Raw genomic sequence first — 22612 nt, forward strand, 5'->3', positions numbered from 1 at the left:
CCGGAGGCCGCTTCTGTTGCCAGGCGCCCAGAAAGCAGCGTGTGAACGTCGACGGGAGGCGGGGCTTAGAGGAAAGCCCGTTGCTAGGGAACTAAGAGCCTGGCTTCGGAGAGGCGCGACTGGGCCTGCGCGGCGTCGACGCGAGAGCCGGCGCGCCGCGGTTTGAAAGGCCCGAGGCCTGTGCGCTTGCGCACTTCAGCCCGCGCAGGGGGTTACCAACACCCCCCACCCCCCGCCCCGAACGCCCCCCAAACTCGGACCTTCTTTCATCCTTCGCGCCAGGCGCAGCCCAAGACGTTAACATGCCGGAGATCCGTCTCCGCCATGTGGTGTCCTGCAGTAGCCAGGACTTGGTGAGGAGCTGGCTTGGGGGAGGTTGGAAGACGTCAGGGAATCCATGCGGGGTAACTACAGGAACTTCGGGAGTGTGAAAGGGAACTTCATGGCAGTCTGTGGCGGGTCGTGGGGGAATTCCAGGAGACTATGAGGGAATTCTGGGAGAGATGTGGAACAGGGGAACTTCCGGGCAGGAAAGGAGGAACTGGGGAGCATCCAGGAGAAACTGTTATAGGGGGACTCCAGGCAGGGTGTGGTGGGATTTACAGGGACTTTTAAATCTGGGGAAGTGCAGAGGGCTCGGGAGGACTCAAAGGAATAATCTGAGAGTCGGGGACCGAGCTCTCTTCCCTGTACCCTTACTTTCCCTTTTCCGCACTTATCTCCAGACCCACTGTGCAGAAAACCTTCTCAAGGCGGACACTTACCGAAAATGGCGAGCAGCCAAGGCAGGCGAGAAGACCATCTCGGTGGTGCTCCAGGTGATCCTGCCCTCCCCCTGTCTCCTTCCTATAGGAGTCTGGAGACTCAAGGTCCAGACACTGCTCTTGAGCCAACTGGCAGTGGGTTAAGACACTCTCCCTTCTGGACTTCAGCTTCTTTACCTGGAAAATGGGCAGTGTGATTGCTGTGCCCCTTAGCAAAGGACAAAGGTGGTTCCAGGACTAGGCCAGGATGACCATAGGAATCAATGTGTGGCCCGGGTAGGTTGCTTTTATTTTCTGGGCCTCAGTTTCCTTGGCTGGAACAGAGTGAATCATTTTCAGTATCCTGCCTTTTGGATCCTGCCTGTCAGTGGGCTCAGGGTTGAAAGGTGTTTTGGAAGATCATGGAAACCCATCAGCCCCATTTTAAAGATGGGGAAACTGAAGCAGGAGTGGGGGAGGAGTGACATGGCCAGGCTAAGTGTCGTTCTAGAATGCTTGCCAGGTTCTCCGGAGTGCTCTCACCCACTCTTCATCCCAGTGCTGTGAAGTTGGAGGGAGGCACGGAGGAAAGCGTGGTTTGACCCCAGATGGTTACAGAATACCAAACGGGCTGTTCCTGTCATGGATAAGAAACTGGTGGGAGGAGAGAGCGCTAAGTGTGTTTGAAGCATCTGCTCTGTGCTGGGTCCTGGCCTGGATGGTGTCGCTGTTCACAAGCTTGGTGTGATGCAGGGGCCCTTCTCACTATCAGTCAGGGCGTGCTAAGGCTCAGACCCACATTGGTGCTCTGGATACTTCGTTACATACTGCACTGGCTTTCTTGATCTTGACACTACTCCTTCTGAACGGAAGGGTCTTTGGGGAGGGATGTTGCAGAGCAAGGCTTATGGATTGTGTCAAACATTTTCTTGGCCCCTCTCTTGCCCAGTGGTTCTGAAAAAGTCTGGGCTCACAGAGCCTTTTTAAGAATTAGAGAGAAGCTGAGGATTTTCTCCCCCGGAAAAATATGTGGTCCTATAAGACTTTCTGATTTTAGACATTTAAACATCTTCTCAGTCCTTAGCAGAGTAATAATAATGAGAGCTGGCCTCGATTCAACGTTGAAACTGCCAGTTCTGGTTTTGAACACCTCACGTGGATCACCTCATATTGAATCTATAAAAATCCCATGACTTAGAGTTTAGTATTATCTCCATTTGAGAGATGAGGAAACTGAGTCCCAGAGAGGTTATGGCACTTGGCTAAGAGCCAGTGTTTTAAACTGAGGGAGGCTCCAAAACAAACAAATAAATATATAAACTGAGGGAGGGTACAGATTGCTCACGATTTAGTCTTGGGACCTGGATTCAAGTCCCCGTCTCTCCCTCTTACTCATTCTGTGACCTTGGGCACATTTTTTCATTTCTCTGTACCTGTTTTCTCACCTGTCCATTGGGAATAATGAGATCTGAGCCCAGGGTCATTGTGAAAATGTGGTGACATAATGTCTGTAAACCTGCTCTGTCAACAGGTGGATGTTTGTGTAAAGGGAGGGATTCATGTTTTTATTACTGGGTTATGATTCTCCGAGGCTCTCTTAGGACCAGGTGACCCTGGGAGAATCACATTCCATTCCGTACCCCAGTTGCAATGGGAGCAGAGATACCAGAGGCAGGAGAGATGTGACAGGGATGCAGGAACCAGAGGGGCCAGAGGGCTCTCTGGTCTGGGAGACTGAGGGAGATATTGTAGCTGTCACTGAAATGGGAAACTCAGAGAAGTGGCAGCTTGAGAAGGTGATACCTTCAGTTGGGATGTGCAGGTGTGCCGTGACTTCGGGACACCTGGGGTCCAGGCTGCAGTCAGAAATCGGAAGGGGCCTAGATGAAGACAGAGGTGTGGAAGTTGTCAGCACGGGGGCAGGTCCTGTAGCCTTCGGAGTGAATGGATTCTCATGTTCATTCATCCACTGAGGAATTATGAAGCACCTTTATAGGCCAAGCACTGTTTTAGGTCCTGGGGCTGTACAAAGACACACGAGACCAAAATATGTTAGTCCTGTGGAGCTTTCACGTTAGGAGGAAAAGACTGACAAACCAATGTGGAAAGCACGTCAGATGGATGGTGAATGCTGTGGAGGAAAATGAAACCCTTGAAAGGAGAGGGGAATGCTCCAGCTGGGGGAGGAGGCAATGGCAAGAGGTTTTTCTTTTTCTCTTTTTTCTCTTATTATTATTTTTTAATATTCATTTGAGAGAGAGCATGAGAGAGGAGAAGGTCAAAGGGAGAAGCAGACTCCCCATGGAGCTGGGAGCCCGATGAGGGACTCGATCTTGGTACTCCAGGATCATGACCTGAGCTAAAGGCAGCCGCTCAACCAACCGAGCCACCCAGGTGCCTGGTTTTTTTTTTTTAAAGATTTTATTTGTTTATTTGAGAGACAGAGAGCACAAGTTGGGGGAGGTGCAGAGGTAGAGGGAGAAACAGACTCCCCACTGAGCAGGGAGCCAGGACACTGAGATCATGACCTGGCATCCAGGAGAAGGCCTCCCTGAGCAGGTGTCATTGAGCACAGTGAGCTGCATAGAGATCTGGGGAGGAAACAGACTCGGAGGCGACCTGGCATGCTGGAGGAACAGCAAGGAGCCCAGTGTGAGCGCGGTGGAGCTGGGCAGGGGAGGAGGGAGGAGAGATGAGCTAATGGGGCAGGGTTGGAGGGCCCCCAGTGGGCTGACGGCCCAAGAGCCCCTGTGAGTACTTGAGCTTTTACTCTGGATGAGTTGGGAGCTGAAGGGCTCTGAACAAAGGACGTCCAGAAGCGGACTTAGCTTCTCACAGAATCCTGCTTCCCTTGTTGAGAATAAAACACACGGGGCAAGTGCATCATAGCAGCTGTTAATTTTTCCTACGTGAGAGACACCTGGGGAGATCTGATTGTGTTTGGCGATGCCCAATATGCAGTGTGACTCCGAATTTGCCTAACGCTAATTCTGGTTCTTGTTAAGTGAGTGGAAAGGCAGACATGTCCGGACACTGACGCCTATGGACTAACCCGGGGAGCGTTCTGCCCTGTATTGTTTTCCTCCCAACTCTGTTATGCAACATCTGGATTGCCACACAGGGTGCAACCCCTGCTCGTGACGGCCACACACACATCTCTTTTATTTGCACCGCGGATGGAGTCTCCATGGCTAACCGGTCGGCAGCTCCCGGAGGGGAGTTCCAGCCTCTGGGCTCACTGCTCCTGTGCTGGAGGGCATGGCTGGGATGGGGTCCAGGTAGCTCTGCGGCCCCGCTGACGTGCGCTCTTCAGAAGAAATGCCTAGTAGCAATGTGGCCCATGTTTCGCGGTGGTTTTTCAGTGGCTCTCTGACCACTCAGTTCGCCCTCATGGTGTTTTAAGCTGTCCTTTGCTTCTTTAATGTGTAACAGGTGTACAGTGAAGGGCATGGTTCAGCGAATCCTCCCGGACTGAAACCTTCGTATTCCCCACCCACTCCCGAGTCACAGGAGGGGTCCAGGCCCCCCACGCTCCTTCCTGTCACTGCCCCCCGCAATGGTAGTAACCACCATCCTGACTTTTCATTTATTTATTTATTTATTTATTAAAACGTTTTAAGATTTTATTTATTTATTTGACAGACACAGATCACAAGTAGGCAGAGAGGCAGGCAGAGAGAGAGGAAGGGAAGCAGGCTCCCTGCTGAGCAGAGAGCCCGATGCGGGGCTTCATCCCAGGACCCTGGGATCATGACCTGAGCCAAAGGCAGAGGCTTTAACCCACTGAGCCACCCAGCTGCCGTCCATCCTGATTTTTAGTAGCACAGGTTCATTTTGCCTCGTTTTGAATTTTGTGTAGATGGAAGCTCACAGTATAGACGTGGTTGCTGTCAATCAGTATGTTTGTTATTTCGAGCCTGTCGGTGGGTTTAGCTGTGGTTGGCTTGTTCTCATTTCCGTATAGTAATACGGAATTAATAGCTGGAGAACACCACTGCAGTTTTAGTAACTTTTTTTTTAAGATTTTATTTATTTATATGAGAGAGAGAGAGAAAGAGCAGGGGGGAGGGGCAGAAGGAGAGGGAAAAGCAGACCCCCCACTGAGCAGGGAACCCTATAAGGGTCTCCATCCCAGGACCCCGGATCACGACCTGAGCCAAAGGCAGATGCTTAACTAACTGAGCCACACAGATGCCCCAGTTTTATTAACTTTTTGAATGAGTATTATATGAATATGGTACAAAATTTAAAAGGCACAAAAGGGTTTACAACCCCTCTCACTGCTTGCTCCCACCCCCTCCTGCTCCCTCCATAGGCAGCCACTGTTGGCAGTTTCTCACCTGGCCCTCCGGGATCGCTGAGCCCCCGTAAACAGTTTGTCCGCCTCTTCCACCAAGTACATTGTATATGCACCGTTCTCCTCCTCTCCCCCACCCCCAATTTCTTTCAAATAACAATAGATCTTGGAGCTCTACTGGCACTGGGTAAAGTTCTACCTGATTCCTTTAAATGGAGCATAACCTTGCCTTTCCTGGACATGAAACAGTTTTTTAACACCATGTTTCTTGGGAACTTTGTGAGCCTTCCCAGCCCCATTTGTTTTCCTGTCGTGAGTTATGCCTTCCTGAGAATGGTGCACGTGAACCTGGCCACGGATGACTGTCATCTCATGCTTGAGCCCGTCTCCTAACCACAAACACAACACTCATTTTTTTTTTTTTTAAAGTTGGTGTGTAGCCCAGTGTGGGGCTTGAGCTCACAACCTTAAGATAAAGACCTGAGCTGAGATCAGTAGTCAGGTGCTTAACCAACTGAGGCCAGTTGCCCCACATTTTTTTTTAAGATAAAATTGACATAACATGAAATTCACCATCTCAACCATATAAAGCATACAGTTCAGTGGGTTTGGGCATCTTGACAGCTGAACAGCTGTTACTGCCGCTAGTTGAGAACATTTTCATTGCCCCAAGAAACCCCATCACCATTCAACAGCCTCTCCTTATTCTCCTGCTCTCCAGGCTGCCCCTGGCAACCTCTGATCCACATTCTGTCTCTATAGATTTGTCCCTTCTGGACCTTTCACCTAAACTGGATCATACACTATGACCCTTGTGTCTGGTTTCTCTCACCGAGCACGCGCTCATGGTTTCTACGTATTGTGTCAGCCTTTTCTGTTCCATCAGTGGATACACCATATGGTGTATGTCCGCTCATAAACTGATGGACGTTTAGGTTGTCTCCGTGTGGGAACAGAGTAGTTGGAAATTCTTTACCACAAAGAGGAAATACAAGGCAGTATGTGGGCGTGTTCAAAGTAGAAGTATATATGCAGAAAAAAATCATTCACTCAAAATACAGATTGAGCCTTGTGCTTTGTCACAGAGAAGTAAAGATAGTGGCTTTTTTTTTTTTTAAGATTTTATTTATTTATTTGACAGAGAGAGACACAGCGAGAGAGGGAACACAAACAGGGGGAGTGGGAGAGAGAGAAGCAGGGGGAGTGAGAGTGGGAGAGGGAGAAGCAGGCTTCCTGCCGAGCAGGGAGCCCGATGCGGGGCTTGATCCCACGACCCTGGGATCATGACCTGAGCTGAAGGCAGCCGCTTAACGGCTGAGCCCCCTAGGCGCCCCAAGATAGTGGCTTTTTACCTTAAGGTTTGAAATAGGAGAGTTGAGAAAGAGTGTAGGCTGTAGGCAGGAAGCTGCTGGGTCAAATTTTTCTCCACCGTTAGCCATGTGTGACATGTGAACTATTTCTTTAACCTGTCTGAGCCTGTTCGCCCATCTGTAACACCGGGAGAGGTAACAGACCCTTCCTTCTAAGGTAGTTGTGTGGTGAGGATTCAGTGATGCCCGGCCCACAAAGAGCTCAGCCAGTCATGATAGATAAGAGTCATGGCCTCTAAAAGATGTCCGCATCCTGATCCCTAGAACCTGGGCAGAGAGGACCCTATGGACACGATGAAGTTAAGGATCTTGAGATAGTGAGATTAGCTTGGGTTATTTGGAGGAGGTGGAGGAGGAGAAGGAGGAGGAGACCCAGCGTCCTCACAGGGGTCCTTATAAGGGAAAGAGGGAGGCAGGAGAACCAGAGAAGGAGACATGAAGAGGGAAACAGAGGCTGGAGTGATGCCCTTGCTGGCTTTGGAGATGGAGGAGGGGGCCACAAGCTGAGGAATGCTTGTGGCTTCTAGAAGCTGGAAATAAGGCACAGAACATATTTTCCCCTAGAACCTACAGAAGGAATGCAGCCCCACTGATGCCTGGATTGAAGCCCTGTGACACCAAATTTCAAGCTTCTGACCTCCAAATCTGTAAGAGGTACTGTTTTTAGCCAGTGAGCTTGTGGTCATCTGTTCCAGCAGCAGTAGGAAACAAGGACGCCAGGGCCCCACACACAGTGAGAATCTGAAAGTGTTGGTTGTGATGATTCCTTTGTGACAAATGTGGACCTTGAGGAAACTACCTCACCAAAGCCACTTGGTCAGGAAGAGTAGAGCCCAATTTACAACTCAGGGGGCATTTGTTCCTTCAGCAAATGGTTGCTAGGTGCTTTCCATCTGTCCATCAGGAACGTATGAAAGGCTTTCTGTGGGAACAGTGTCAGCTGATACTTATGGAGCATTTGGTCTGTGGCAGGCACTATTCAAGGGGCTTCACACGTAGCCGTCATTTGAATCTTCACAATGACACTTGCTGTTAGAAGTTGTCACTGTGCCCATTTTACAGGTTAGGAAACAGGCACAAGGGGTAAGGTGAAACTCTTCGCTCTAGGATTACACAGACCATACACTGTTCAGTGTTCAGGACACAGTGGGGAATGACTTAGATATTGTCTTTGCCCTCATGGAGCTTAAAAGTCTGGTGGGGGAAACAGATGCTAGACAAATGCAAACAAAAAGCATTGTTACATAATATTAAGTGGTGATAACTGAAGAAAAAGAAAAGTAGTTTAGGCAGGGGGAATGGCAAGTGCAAAGGCCCTGTGGTGGAAAGGAGCCATTCTGTTCTTGGAATGGAAGGAAGGCCAGCACGGCTGGAGGAGAGCCGTCAAGTGTGGCAGGAGGCTGAGAAGTCAGACTAGGACCTGTGTATCTAGGCAGCACCGCACACTGTCCCAGGGTTCAGAGCTGTGAAGGCAGGGGGAGCCTATTCCCTCAACACCGCCTCTTTCCCCAGCGTACCTGTCATGTGGCAGAGGAGTGCATGTGGACTCCAATCAGCCTTCATGAGCTCCAGGCCCCGCTCTGCCACTCACCAGCTATGCGACCGTGGGGTAGTTACATAACCGCTTCCTGCCTCCAGTGGCTCATGTGTTAAGTGGAGGTAATAATAGCCCCCGTCTGGCAGAGCGGTTGGGGAGGAGAGGAGATGCACAGATTACGTGTCTGCTGCAACGTGAGCACCTCAATGTTTGCTGCAGGTGCTCCTGCAGTGTTATTTTTGTGAGTCATCTCAGCTCCTTTCAGAAGGAGGGTTATTATGACAGCCCATATTCCACACAAAAGGAAACCATCGCTCAGAGAGGTTGCATGGCCCCCAGGCTTGCACAGCTTGGAAATGGCAGGGTTGGATTTGATCCCAAGCTCGCCTCCCCCGAAGTCCAGGCTCCTTTCTCCCTAGTAGGGATGTTCCTGTTTGTGGCAACAGGTAGGCAAAGTCTGGGTGACCTCTCGATGGGGGGTGATGGGGCTGTCCGGAGCATCAGATGCTCCTGGGGCGGTGGACCAGGTACCTTTGAAAGCTGTGATGGCTTGTGATTCTAGAAGCCAAAGAGAAGAAGAGCCTGAAACTGGAGAGCAGACTTGCGTCAGCCGTTCCTAACTGCCTTCCACCCTCACATGGCTTTCTGTGCCTTTAACTGTCAAGACAGGAATGGCAGAGCATTGGTGGGGAGCCTTCCTCCACATGATTACTCTTTTCTTCCTTCAGAAAGTAATTATGGTGGGGTGCCTGGGTGGCTCAGTGGGTTAAATCCTCTGCCTTCGGCTCAGGCCATGATCCCAGGGTCCTGGGATCGAGCCCCGCATCAGACTCTGCTCAGCAGGGAGCCTGCTTCCTCCCCTCCCCCACCTGCCTCTCTGCCTACTTGTGATCTCAGTCAAATAAATAAAATCTTTAAAAAAGAAAAAAGTAATTACAGGGGCACTGAGTGGCTCAGTGGGTTAAGCATATGCCTTCAGCCAGGTCATGATCCCAGTGTCCTGGGATCGAGCCCCATATCAGGCTCCCTGCTTGGCAGGGAGTCTGTCTCTCTCTCTGCCTGCTGCTCCCCGTGCTTGTGCACTCTCTCACTCTTGTTCTATCTCAAATAAGTAAAATCTTAAAAAAAAAAAGAGTAATTATGGAGAATTGACTGACAGTGCCTCCTGACCAGCCGGGCACGGTGCCTCCTACATGCTGTGCAGTGTGGCCTGGTATTCGCGTGTGTACTCCTGGAGTGGGGGATTTTCCCCATTTTACAGATGAGGATACCGAGGATCCAAGAGACTGGCTGAAATGGCCATTTCCGCAGTGTATGGCAGAGCTGGGATTCAAACCCAGGAATCCGTGGTGAGCAAAACTACACCAGGCCCGTACCCTGAGGGAGCTTCCTCAGAATCCTGTGTGACCAGGGAGACGGGACAGATGTGACATTTGAATGCATGGTTACTTGAATGAAGTCGGAAGCCTGGCAGGTGGTGTCAAGGAGAGCTCCAAGGTGGCAGGTTCCACATGGATCTGGCAGAGTCTGGAGGTGTTGGGGAGGCAAGCATGGGGGCTTATGCATTTACCCAGGGAAAATTTTCTGAGCTCCTACTCTGGGCCATGCCGTGTGCTACAGGCGGGGGACACCGTGTCACCCCTCGCCCTGGCACCCACAGTCACTGAGCTGATATTACAAGGAGATGTGGCGGCCCAGTGGGGGGTCATCCCTCTTCTGAGTTTCCTCAGTGAGGCCAGGGGCAGCGCAGGCACTGACAGTGGCTCTCTCCCTCCCGCAGTTGGAGAAGGAGGAACAGATACACAGCGTGGACATTGGCAATGATGGCTCGGCCTTTGTGGAGGTGCTGGTGGGCAGCTCAGCCGGAGGTGCTGGGGAGCAAGACTACGAGGTAAGCAGGGCTTTAAGATGGGCCCCATGCTAATCCCTGCCTCTGGAGCCCATCACCCCTTTCCCCCTGGGGTAGGTGCCAGGCTGGTGTAGAGATGAGTCACACTGCCCTCTGTCTTCTGGAGGAGGAGGCACAGGTGAAAAACTACACAAGGGGTGGGGGGGGTGGGGGGGTGGGGGGGGTGGGGGTGGGGGGGGTGTAGAGACCCACATTTGCATCGGGGGTGGGGGCATAACTAGACATACTTGTCTCATCTAAGGGACAGCCGCTGCTTGAGAGCAAAACCGCTCTTCTCTGGTCCCTGAGGTTCTCACAGATGTCCTGGCTAGTTGAGATTCCGCATTGATTGGGATGCCTCTGTTAGTCACTTCATATGGGACAAATGTTTACAAGAAGCGATGCTTTTTGCTCTATTACAGATATTTTTATTTTTTATTTTTTAAAGTTTGTATTTATTTGAGAGAGAGAGAAATCAAGTGTGGAGTGGGGGAGGACAGACAGAGAGGGAGAAGCAGACTTCCCGCTGACCAGGGAGCCTGGCATGGGCTTGATCCCAGGACCCCGGATCATGACCTGAGCTGAAGGCAGATGCTTAACTGACTGAGCCATCCAGATGCCCTTATTTTATTTTATTTATTTGGGAGAAGGAATGTGCCAGCTTGAAGAGCTGGGGGCCGAGGGAGAGGGAAAGAATCTCCAGCAGACTCCCTGCTTAGCTTGGAGCCGGACATGGGGCTCTGGCCCAGGACCCTGAAACTATGACCCAAGCTGGAATCAGAAGTCGCCACTTAACTGCCTGAACCATCCAGGTGCCCTGCCCTGTTACAAATATTTTAAAAGTTGGTACCATCTTTTCCCTACTGGTTGAATTCATTAGAGCTGTGTTGGTGAGACCATAGTTAGCCAGCTGTTTAATCCACAAAATGTCTTGGGGTAGAAATAAACCTACTTGAAAAAGCAGGTTTACAATTTAAGTAAACAGTAAACCAGTTTTCTACGAGATGAGTTTTTCCCATGCAGTGAGAAATTGTTTTTAGTTGAAGTATATTTTGTGTACAATAAAATGCACAGATCTTAGTGTACAGGTCAAGGAGTTCTGACAACTGTATGCACCAGTGTAACCGGACCCCAAGTCAGGACACGGAGCAGTACCAGCATCCTGGGGAGGTCACTCGCACCCCTTTGCAGTCATGCCCCGTGCTCCCACCTTTGCCAGCTCAGGCAGCCTCTGGTCTCTTCCGTCACTACAGACTAGTTTTGTCGGTGGTAGAATTTCATATAAATGGAATTTGCTCTTTTTTTAATGGCTGGCTTTTTTCACCATGTCCTGATTTTCCGGATTCTTCCATATTGCTGAGACCACAATTTGTTTCTCCATTCTCTTGTGGGTGGGCACAAGCTGCTGTGAACACTTTTGTACAAGCCTCTTCATGGAGATCTCTTCTGGGTGAATACCTACGAGTGCAATTATGTTCTCTTAGGGTAAATGGATGTCTTAACCTTACTGGACTTGACAGTTTCCAAAGTGGTTGTACCATTTTACGTTAACCTTAGCGGAAGCTGAGAGTTCTAGTTGTTCTGTATCCTTACCTGTCCATGATGTTGCCAATTGTTAATTTCTTAAATTTCAGCCATTCAGATGGCACATTGTGGTATTTTATCATGGCTTTAAGTTGCATTCTTTCTCCTGACAAGTAATGACATCGTGTAACCTTTCATGTACTTACTAGCCATTCATTTATCTTACTTTATGAAATATCTATTCAGGTCTTTTGGGTTTTTTTTTTTTTTTTTGGTCCTGGATGTTAATCATGGGCTTGTTTATTTTTTTCTTTCTTTTTTTTTTTTTTTCAGATACATGTGTTGCAGATTTTTCCCCCAGGCTGTGACTTGCCTTTTCATTATCTTTAAAAAATTTTTAATTAAAGCATAATTACCATATAGTGTTATAGTAGTTTCAAGTGTGCAATGTAATGATTCACCACTCCTGTGCCTTACTCAGTGCTCATTGTGGTCTGTGTACTGACCTTTCCATTATCTTAACAGTACCTTTTGATTGAGCTGATGAAGTCCAATCAAGGTGTTTTTTTGTTTGTTTTTTTTTTTTAAGTTTCTTTTTCTCTTTCTTCCTTCCTCCCTCCCTTCTTCTCTCCCTCTTTCTATGTTTCTCCTCTTTTCTGTCTTACTGCTAAGTGCCTTTTGGGTTCTGTAAGGAATATTTGTCTGTCCCAAAGTCACGATACTCTTTGTATTAATTTCTTATCACTGCTCTAACAAATGGCACAAACTCAGTGGCTTAAAGCTATAATACAAACTTTCTTACAGTTCTGTTTTAGTGGGCTAAAATCTTAGTGTTGGCAGGGCTGGGTTTCTTCTGGAGGTCCTAGGGGAGGATCCATCTCCTTACCTACCGCAACTTCTAGAGGGTGCCTGCATTTCTTGGCCTGTGGCCCCTTCCGTCTTCAAAGGCATCTGCTTCCGTCCTCACTTCTCTGACTCTCCTGCGTCGCTCTTTCTTATAAAGACCCTTGTGATGACACTAGGCCCACCTGGATAATCCAGGCTTATCTCCCCACCTCAAGATACTTAATCACAGGGGCGCCTGGGTGGCTCAGTGGGTTAAAGCCTCTGCCTTTGGCTCAGGGCATGATACCAGGGTCCTGGGATCAAGCCCCATGTCGGGCTCTCTGCTCAGCGGGGAACTGCTTCTTCCTCTCTCTCTGCCTGCCTCTTTGCCTGCTTGTGATCTCTGTCTGTCAAATAAATAAATAATCTTTAAAAAAAAAGATACTTAATCACATCTGCCAAGTCCCTTTTGCTATGTTCACAGGTGCCAGGGAGTAGCACATGGACCTCTATGGGGTGCCATGATTCTTCCTACTGTCATCTTCTGTGTTTTCTTCTAGAAGCTTTATAATTTTAGATTTTACATCTCTGGTCCATCTCAAATGAATTTTTGTATATTGTGTGAAGTAGAGGATAAGGTCCTTTATTTCTTTTTCTTTCCTTTTTTTTTTTTTTTTAAGTTTGTTGAAAATATTCTAAAAAAAGATTTTCCTGGGGTGCCTGGCTGGCTGAGTCAGTGGAGCATGCAACTCTTGATCTCAGGGTTGTAGATTCAAGCCCCACATTGGGTATAGAGATTACTTAAAAATAAAATCTTTAAAAAAATGATTATCCTTTTCCCACTGAACTGTTTTGGCTCTTCTATTGCAAAGTGATTGGCATATATGTGTAGGTTGATTTCTGTACTCTCTGTTCTGTTTCATTGATATGTACGTTTATCTTGGTGCCAATACCACACTGTCTTAATAGTAAATACTGAAATCAGATTGTGTTGGGCTGGCTTCTATCTTGGTCTTCAGTAGTCTCTTGACTATTCTACCTCCTTAGCATTCATTTCCATGTAAATCATAAAAACAGTTTGTCAATAACTTTATTTATTCCAGACTTACAGAAAAGTAGTACAAAGGATTCCCCGATAATCTTCACTCAGATTCCTCAGATGTTAACACATGGGTACATATTTTTCAGTGAACTGAAAGTAGGTTGCAAACATGATTCCACATTATCCTCGTACACTACAGTGGATATTTCCTAAAAAGAGAGACATTCTCTTACTTACTTAATAAATAAATAAGAAGCCCCAGCAGCCTTCCTCATAACATCACATTGGCCAGCTGGGTCATGTGCCCAACCCTGACCAGCCACTGGCAGAGAGAATTGAACTGCTTGGACCAGGCATGGCTCATCCTTCAGTATTGGGCACACAGGCCTTCCACTCTTTTTCAGAACTGCCTTGTCCATTTGATTCTCCTTGTCCCTCATCATACTGTCAGGATCTCCATTTATTTCTTTAAACTATTAAATGTACTTTTGTATTATGTTTGATAATTTAAATGGATGCAGCCTTGGTAAGTCAGAGTCTGCAGTTTTTGGTTTCTGCTGCTGTTTCCATATGCCTCACTGTGTGTGTGTGTGTGTGTGTGTACTTCTGATCTTTGGGAATGTGTCTGTGGGGAATGTCTGAGGACCTGGTTTGACGTACATTCCTCCAAAAAGGATCTGCCACCACATGGGTGATCTTGTGTACACAGGTCTGCTGGAGGAAAGATGTTAGGGTTTGAAGCCGATGGCCAAGCCAAGAAAGAGTTCTCGAGACCTCTTTGGTGCAAAAAAGCTGGTTTTATTAAAGCACTGGGACAGGACCCAGGGGACAGAAAGAGCTGCACTGGTTTCATGAGGAGTGGCCCATTATATACTTTCAGGTTGGAAAGGGCTTAAGGATAGTGTAAGCCTCCCAGGTATTTTGGAAACAAGGTTTCCAGAATCCTGAGGGGGCTAGCTATTGTTAAGAAAAAGGTCATTTATTTTAGTAAAAACTCAGTCCTCTTCAGATATATATCAGTGAGTCATAAGCTTGGCGGATGACTACCAACATATATCTTGGGGATATATGTTGGGGGACAGAGATAAAGGACGCTTCCAAAGGAGTTTTTATTTGTTAAAGTACACTTAGAGAGGGGCACCTGGGTGGCTCAGTAGGTTAAAGCTTCTGCCTTCAGCTCAGGTCATGATCTTGGGGTCCTGGGATCGAACCCCACATCGGGCTCTCTGCTCAGCGGGGAGCCAGCTTCCCTTCCTCTCTCTCTGCCTGCTTCTCTGCCTACTTGTGATCTCTGTCTGTCAAATAAATAAATAAATAGTCTTTTAAAAAGTACATTTAGAGGATCCTGGGACTCAGGCTGAGATGGCCTTTTTTTTTTTTTTTAAAGATTTTATTTATTTATCAGAGAGAGAGAGAGGGAGAGAGTGAGCACAGGCAGACAGAATGGCAGGCAGAGGCAGAGGGAGAAGCAGGCTCCCTGCTGAGCAAGGAGCCCGCTGGGATCATGACCTGAGCCGAAGGCAGCCGCTTAACCAACTGAGCCACCCAGGCGTCCCTGAGATGGCCTTTTGACCTTAGCAAAGTATTAGCATTGAGGCAGCTGAGTTCCTAGAGGAATGTCACTCTGCCTGTCTCAAGGACTTGTCAGTGGGCTGGCTGTAGGTGGTAAGGAAATTGAAGAATTTTTTTTCTGCCTTTGTTTCACATATCAGGACCACTTAAAGTCTTCAGCTTGGGTTTTTCCCTGCAGATAGCTCATATGAATTTTGTGCTCCAAATCCTTGAGAGTACAGACTTGTGCTTAGGATTCTTCCAGATCTCTCTTGTTCTCCAGAGCAAAGGCCTCCCACCGACTCACTCCACAAGGCATTTTCCCCTCATTTACTCACGGAGAGTGTTGCCCTTTGAGGAGGCTCAGCTCTGTTGGAGTTGGGTGATGGTCCGTGAGGAGCTGCTGTTCTTCCTTGACCAGAGAGCCCAGGCTTTATCTTCTGTTCCCAACCACCACCACCACCCACCATCCATTAAAATTACATTCTCTGGTACCCAGAGTCAGCACCCAGGCAAACACCAACCTCAGTGCTACCCGCCCTGTGGGTCAGGGTCCTGCCAAGAAACTGAAACCACACCAGTTACTGTAAAGAGAATGTAACATAACGAATTAGCAACTATATATTGAACCCAGGAGGCAAGAAGACTCAGGTGCAGTGTAGAAGTAGTGCAGGGAGCAGCTGCCACCCCTTGGGTGGGGGGAGCAAAAGGACATGGTTGTAATTCCTGAAGCCTCAATGTTTAGAAGCTCGGAAGTGGGGTTCACAGAGCTGAAACGCAGACCTGCTGGAATCCCTGAGATGGTCCGGATGATACCAGCTCTGCAGATGTTAAAACACTGAAACCAGATTCCCCTGTGGCCCTGGGGAGGGCTGCTGCCAAAGCAGGAGCGTGGTCAGGGGTGATGCTTGCAGGGGCCGCCAGAAGCCAGAGCTCAGAAGCACATCTCTCCTCCCTCCTTTTGCTTCTCGGCCTCTCTGTGGCTCCCCCTACTGGCAGGGCTCCTGGGAGGGAGCGGCTGGACAGGAGCCACGTTCCTGCCCAGTGCTGAGCCCCAGGAGAATCACTTAGAGCTGGTGCAGCTCTCCTAGCCCCCTGGATTCCGTTCTCCCGGGCCTGGCCTCCGTACTTGCTCTGCTTTCCATGAACTCAGCCGTGCATTTCCAAAAGGTGTTTGAACATTGTGCCAGCCATTGTGATTATTCTCTAATGGGAGGGTCGGTGGGGTGGGCTCTGTGGCCAGTGAGAGAAGAGCCTATGTAAGAACTGGGCTGTGGTTTATGGAGACCTGGAAGTGTAGGGATCCCTGGTGCCTGTGTTAGGGGGGAACTGACCGGCGGCCCAGAAGCAGGGGAGAAGAGAGGCTTTGAGGCATGTGGAGGTGCAGGCCAGATCTGGTGACTCTCTGGACCCTGCCCAGGCACCTGCTTTCTTCTCGGCCCCTGGGAGTTGTCATTGAAGTCAGCCAGTCCTGGTTCTCCTTCAGTGTTTCTTCCCCCAGGTCCTGCTGGTCACCTCGTCTTTCATGTCCCCTTCTGAGAGCCGCAGTGGCTCAAACCCCAACCGCGTTCGCATTTTTGGGCCCGACAAGTTGGTCCGGGCAGCAGCGGAGAAGCGCTGGGACCGTGTCAAAATCGTTTGCAGCCAGCCTTACAGCAAGGTACCTGGGGCGGGAGCTGGGGGCGCAGGGTCCTCGGTCCTGGGCCAGCATGGAGTCCCAGAGGGCTAGGAGGATGGGACAGCCGGTCTCCTCCGGGGATCAGGAGGAGGCTGGTTCCCAGAGGTCACTGAAGCGGGTTTGTGATCCTTCCCATAAGTGATTCCCTAGAGGATGTCTGGGAAGGGTGCACTGCAGGATCTCAGGGGAATGGGAGAAGGGGGCAGCTGACTTGGCACAGGAGCAGTCTGACTGTTACCATCATGGGATCTGGAGTCAGGCACTGGGTCCACCACTTCTTAGCTGTGTGACCTTGGGCAAGTGACTTAACCTTTCTGGCCTGTTTCCAGCTCCTCGTAGGGTTGCAGTGAGGTAGGGATGCTAAGCTGTGGTAACAGTGAGACTCGAGTATGTCATGATATCACACTGTGGAAGTAGACTTCTTCTCGGGGTCCTGTGTTGGGGGATGTTTGGCCGGTCATCCAGGGACCTGGGCTCTGCGTCCAGCCGGAAGAGTGGAAAAGCGCCTGGAGAGCATTTCTGTGTTCCAGATGTGGCACTCAGGGCTCCCTTCCCTTCTGCAGTTAGGAATTTGGGCGTGCAGGAGAGGATTCTGCTCGGACCCTCAGCAGCCTCTGCTGCTGGCCATGCGGCTGATGGAGCTGGTACATGTAGGGCTTACAGCTAAGCCCGGCCCAGTTAGGGCTCACTAGCAGCTTGATGTTATTATCGTCCTCATTGTCCTCTGGGCACCTCCCTAGACATGTTTGTCCATAAGAGGCAAAGAGCCATAAAGGGTCTCCCCAAGTGAAAGGGGTTTGGGGCCAGGCCTCTGTCTTTGGCCAGACTTCCTGACACTATCCCTTCATTCCCAGGACTCCCCCTATGGCCTGAGTTTTATACGGTTTCACAGCCCCCCAGACAAAGAGGAGGCAGAGGCCTCACCCCAGGTAAGCTCTACCCGGCACCCCCCAGAGCCTTCTCCCTACTGCTTCACCCCTGCCTGCCAACAGCCCCTCACTGTGCTGACCTTGTGAGACCTTAGAAGGTGACCAAGCTTGGCCAGTTCCGCGTGAAGGAGGAGGATGAGGGTGCCAACTCCCTGAGACCCGGCGCCCTCTTCTTCAGCCGGATCAATAAGACGCCCCCAGGTGGGTGTGGAAACTTGAGTCCTCAGTGAGCCCAGGGTTGGAACCTGGACGTGGGTCTGAGGGAGAAGGAGCCTAGGGACTCCTGAATCAGAGGGAGGAGGCGGCTGGAGGCCTGGACTCCCGGATCACTACTGGGCTTTGGGAACAACACTCTGTCCCCTCGGTAGCAGTGGAAGGGTCTCAGGGCCCAGCCCTCTCACCCCGGCTCCACGTTCTCCCTCGGTAGCCACAGCCAGTGACCCGGCAGGACCCAGCTACGCAGCTGCCACCCTGCAGGCCTCTAGTGCCGCCTCTTCAGCCTCTCCCGTCTCCAGGGCAGTAGGCAGCACCTCCAAGGTGAGACTGTCAGACCCTGGTGGGGTGGAGAGGGCGGAGAGAGGCTAGAGGCTCAACTCATCCCAACGTCTCAGCCTCAGGAGTCCCCTAGAGGGAAGAGAAAGTTGGATTTGAACCAAGAAGAAAGGAAGACACCCAGCAAACCATCAGCCCAGCCCTCACCACCCGCTGTCAAGAGACCCAAATGTGAGCGCTGGTTTCATTGTTCTCAAAGGGGCCTGTGCTCTTCTGTCCTCGGAGAGGAGGGTTTGGGGACCTGGATGCTCGAGTCTGAGGGAGGAGGGGCTGGAGGTCCTGACTCCTGGGTCTGAGGGAGGAGGGGGCTGGGGGCAGGACCCATGGGTCTGGGGGAGGAGGGACTGGGTTTAGTCCTAGCAGTACTAAGTGAATCCACTCTTTGGCCTCCCCAGTGCCAGCTCCCACCCGCACCCTGGCCACCACCCCAGTCCCTGCCCCAGCACGAGGCACAGTGCCAGGAAAGTCCCGAGAAGGCACCGAGCCCAGGGGACCCCGAGCTGGCCCGCAGGAGCTGGGGAAGATCCTTCAGGGTGTGGTGGTGGTGCTGAGTGGCTTCCAGAACCCCTTCCGCTCGGAGCTCCGGGACAAGGCCCTAGAGCTGGGGGCCAAGTATCGGCCGGACTGGACTCCAGACAGCACCCACCTCATGTAGGCCTGTGCCCTCCTCCCCACCTTGCCCCCCCGCCACTTCCCCGTCTCCTTCTGACTCCTCCGTCTTCATTTCTCTTTCTCTCTGTCTACTCATCTGGCTGTCTCTTCAGTTCTCTGTTTCCTCTGCCTTTTTTTCTGATTCCTACATCTTTCCCTTGGTCTCCGAATGTCTTTTTCTGTTTCTCTCCGATCTGTCTCTGGCTTCTCCTTCTTCCCCCATCCTGTCTCTCTCTCCCTTTCCCTGCTCAGACCACACCTGACTGACCACACCCTCCCCTCTGCTTCCCCACCAGCTGCGCCTTTGCCAACACCCCCAAGTACAGCCAGGTCCTAGGCCTCGGAGGCCGCATCGTGCGGAAAGAGTGGGTGCTGGACTGTCACCGGATGCGGCGGCGACTGCCCTCCCGGAGGTGAGGTCTCTGGTGCGGCTGGCTGTGCTCACCGGCGGCTTCAGTGGGGTCCTTCCAGAGCTGGAGGCCAGGGCATCCTGAGTGATTACTAAATGCCAGTTGCTGTGGCTTGCTGAGCGCCTGCCCCCCGCCCCATCTCCCCTGGAAGATACCATATGCTGTTTGTCTGAGCTCATATTCCTGCCCTAGGTACCTCATGGCAGGACCAAGCTCCAGCAGCGAGGACGAAGGGGGCTCTCACAGCAACAGCAGCGGGGATGAAGCCCCCAAGCTTCCCCGGAAGGTCCTATGCCTCCTGCCCTGATGTGGGGAGGGTGCAGTGCAGGGGGCCCTGGGTCCACCATGGCACCCCAGACTCTCCAGCCCTGCCTTCTGCAAGAACACACTCTCACACGCAGGCTGCTCCCTCCCTCCGCAGCGCCCCCAGACCAAAACCAAGCCCCCTCAGGCAGCAGGACCCAGCTCACCTCAGAGACCCAAAACCCCAGAAGAGGCCAAACCAGCCTCACCAGGACCCCAGGAAGACACTGACACTGATGGGGAGCAGTCAGGTCAGAGACTGAGGGGCCTGGGTCTGAGGGAGGAGGGGCTGGCGTCTCAGGTCTTCAGCTTGAGAGAAGAGGGGGCTGGGGGCCTAGACTCCGGGGTCTGAGGGAAGAGAGGGCTGGGATCCTTGGGTCTGAGGGAGGAGGAGGGGCTGGGGGCCTGGACTCCCAGGTCTGAGGGAGGAGAAGTCTGGAAACCCAGATTCCTGCATTTAAGGGGGGTGGGGGTCCCAGATAACTGCACCTGGAGGGCAGGTGAGGTCGGCGGTTAGCATGCCTATGTCCGTGCCTGGGCCGGAGACTGGGAGGGAGGGTTACCAAGCACGTGCTTTGCATTGACTAAGCTCCCACTCACAGAAGAACGGGGTAATGCGGCAGAGGATTCTGGGGATACTGAGGATGAGCTGAGAAGGTAAGGTGGGGCTCGAGGTTTGAGGTGGCCCCAGGCTTGGGTGGAGGGGGATCTGGTCTGAATGCTCTTCCCCCACCCCTGTGGGCTCTCCCAGAGTAGCCGAGCAGAGGGAGCAAAAGCAGCCCCCTGACCAGGGGGAGAATGGCGAGGACCCATATGCAGGATCCACAGATGAGAACACAGACAATGAGGGTCCCCCAGAGTCTCCCGAACTGCCGGTTCCCGAGCTCCCAGGTAGGAAATCCCTCCCTGCCTCCCGAAGTGGGATTTGTCTTTCTCAGTTCTCAGCTATGATCCCCCAGCCAACCCTCAGATCACAGCTGCTCCCCATGACCTGTGACTTGTCTCCCCACCTCCTTCCCCTGTACTCCCTGCCTCTGCTTCCTTCTTGTTGCCTTAGGAAACAGGCATCCATCCTCCCATGCCTTCCCTCTCTGTTCCCCCTCCTGAATTCCTGCTGTGACCACATCCATCACAGCCCAGTGCTGGGCATGTCCCCCTTTGGCTTTCCACTCCAGTACGAATGGCACCTCCCTCACCTGCCCTGCAGGCTCGGTTTCTTCAGAGTGGGAGGTCACCCAGGTGCACAGATGGCATGGGCACTGATCTCTGTGGCCACCTAGGTGGTGATGGCATTGCTGTTTGTCACCCCAACACGAAGGCATGGGGTGTGGGATGGGGGCAGGGGTCAGAGCCTTGGTCGGCAGAGCATAGAGGGAGAAGCTGGGCAGCCAGGGTCTGAGCAGAGGGGAGGGTGAGTGGTGATTGGAAGAGGCCGTGTCCATCTGGCTCCTTGTGGGTGATGGGCAGGAAAGCACTTTGATCCTCCAAAGCTCTAAAAATGGCATCGCAACTTCATGGTTTGGAGAACCATGTTAAAGTGGAACAAAGGAAAGAGCCGTCCTGAAGGTCAGAGCCCGAGAAGGTACCGGAAAACACCCCGCTCCCGGAAAAAGGTTCTGATGGGCCTGGCTGTGAAGCACCGTTTGTCCTGGACCTCTCTGCCAGGGTTGCGTGAACACCCTCCCCAGCGCCGGCCTCCTTCTGTCTTGCTCTGAGTGTTCTGGGGCTCCTGCCTGGGGCTTCAAAATGCGTGGGGGCCTCACACTTGGCTCCTCCACCCTCTCCCCTGCAGACTTCTTCCAGGGCAAACACTTCTTTCTGTACGGAGAGTTCCCTGGGGATGAGCGGCGGAAGCTCAGCCGCTATGTCACAGCCTTCAACGGGTCAGTGCGCAGGGGTGGGGGCAGGGGTAGGGAGGGGCGTTGCTATCTTGTGGGAGGGAAAGCTAGCGGGAGCCAGAGAAGGGGCACACATGCAGGGTGGGCACGAGTAGCTTTCCCTCTCCTTCTCATCTCTAAAATGGGACTCTCCCGGCCCCCCTTCTAAACGGAGTGGCAGTGGTGGGAGCCCTTGGCATTGTGGCTGGGGCAAGGCTGGCACGGGAGCACCGTGGGGGCCCGCCGCAGGTACCTTGGAGAATGGTTGAGGACACCGATTCTCCGCTTCTCTACGTGTCCTGCCAGGGAGCTTGAGGACTACATGAGTGACCGGGTCCAGTTTGTGATCACAGCACAGGAGTGGGACCCCAGTTTTGAGGAGGTAGGTTCCAGAGGGGCAGGGAAAGGGACACCCAACCTGCCCTGTGTCACCTCCCTCCTCTCCTCACTCACATCTTCCCATATGCACCCTGCCCCACCTTGCAGGCCCTGATGGACAATCCCTCCTTGGTGTTTGTCCGCCCCCGGTGGATCTACAGTTGCAACGAGAAGCAGAAGTTGCTTCCACACCAGCTGTATGGGGTGGTGCCCCAGGCCTGAAATATGTGCTTGCACGTGTGTGTTTGCATGTGCGTGCGTGTGCACACGTGCGCGCACGCACACACACGCACAGATGAGCTTAATAAAGGTGACCTGGTTTGCTGCAGCTGCCCCTCTTACTCGAAAGTCTCCTGAACCTCCTTGAGGCTCCCAGCTTTCTGTCCTCTGTTTGGTTCATGCTTCCCTTCCGAGGGTCAGATATCTTGGCTGCCTTGAGACTGCTGTCCTGGGAAGAATGGGGAGCTCTCTCAGGGGCTTGGTAGGGAAGGAGCTCTGTTACTTCTCCCTGGTCGCTTACCGTGGTGCCAGGTGGCAGGGAACTGGGGTTCTAGCCCTCTGAACCCATTCCTGGGTCTTGTTTGTCCCTCTGTGGATCCCGGGCTGGAGGCCTGGATCTCGGGAGCTGGGCTTCTCTCCTGAAGTCCGGCTCAGCTTCCCTGGGCCAGGGATATCTCCTTTTCTCCAAGGCTTTCACAAAAGTGGCTGTAGAACTGTCAGCCTCCACCGCAGCTAAGTTGGAAACTGAACGGGGAGGTAGAGAATCGGGCAGAAGCTAGGACGGAATCCTAGGCTAGGGGCAAGGCGCGGGCAGAGGCCAGGAGGTGAGAACTAGCCTGGCTCCCCAGGGTCAGTTGTTTAAGAGGGTTTGGGGCCAGATCTGTCTGGAAGGATGGACATAGTCCTTGGAGCTGTGCTCTCTGACACCATAGCCCCTCGACTCGGGTCGCTATCTGATGCAGGGCTCGATCCCAGGACTCTGGGATCATGACCTGAGCTGAAGGCAGAGGCTTTAACCCACTGAGCCACCCAGGTGCCCCCCGGGTAGCTATCTGAA

At 51.9% G+C, this 22612-nt stretch overlaps 1 protein-coding gene across 7 annotated transcripts; it reads left to right on the forward strand.

Moving 5' to 3' along the window:
- The first annotated feature begins 119 nt into the window (after positions 1–119).
- Positions 120–21883, forward strand: XRCC1 (X-ray repair cross complementing 1). 7 transcript variants are annotated; one of them, XM_045077216.1, is made up of 17 exons: positions 120–404; positions 726–818; positions 9728–9838; positions 16279–16437; positions 17310–17384; positions 17480–17585; positions 17812–17921; positions 17996–18107; positions 18332–18587; positions 18884–19000; positions 19190–19283; positions 19419–19551; positions 19903–19957; positions 20052–20191; positions 21093–21183; positions 21427–21559; positions 21664–21883. In XM_045077216.1, exons 1-17 carry the CDS (start codon positions 303–305, stop codon positions 21775–21777), a joined length of 2001 nt encoding a protein of 666 aa, XP_044933151.1. In that variant the 5' UTR covers positions 120–302; the 3' UTR covers positions 21778–21883. The 7 variants fall into 7 exon arrangements, 5 of the variants coding, with proteins under 5 accessions (XP_044933151.1, XP_044933152.1, XP_044933150.1 ...); XM_045077217.1 differs by having other exon boundaries at positions 123–353; positions 21484–21559; XM_045077215.1 differs by having other exon boundaries at positions 193–404; positions 21484–21559.
- Positions 21884–22612: the final 729 nt, after the last annotated feature.

This window comes from Mustela putorius, unplaced genomic scaffold (assembly GCF_011764305.1).
Source record: "Mustela putorius furo isolate JIRA1106 unplaced genomic scaffold, ASM1176430v1.1 tig00000196_pilon_pilon_pilon, whole genome shotgun sequence".
Classification (NCBI taxonomy): domain Eukaryota; kingdom Metazoa; phylum Chordata; class Mammalia; order Carnivora; family Mustelidae; genus Mustela; species Mustela putorius.

Bases quoted from the DNA above. Each gene is read 5' to 3' on its own strand.
- XRCC1 (XM_045077216.1), top strand. From the start codon at position 303: ATGCCGGAGATCCGTCTCCGCCATGTGGTGTCCTGCAGTAGCCAGGAC. The intron at 17,385-17,479 runs GTAAGCTCTACC...GTGAGACCTTAG, and splicing joins AGGCAGAGGCCTCACCCCAG to AAGGTGACCAAGCTTGGCCA. The intron at 21,560-21,663 runs GTAGGTTCCAGA...CCCACCTTGCAG, and splicing joins GGGACCCCAGTTTTGAGGAG to GCCCTGATGGACAATCCCTC.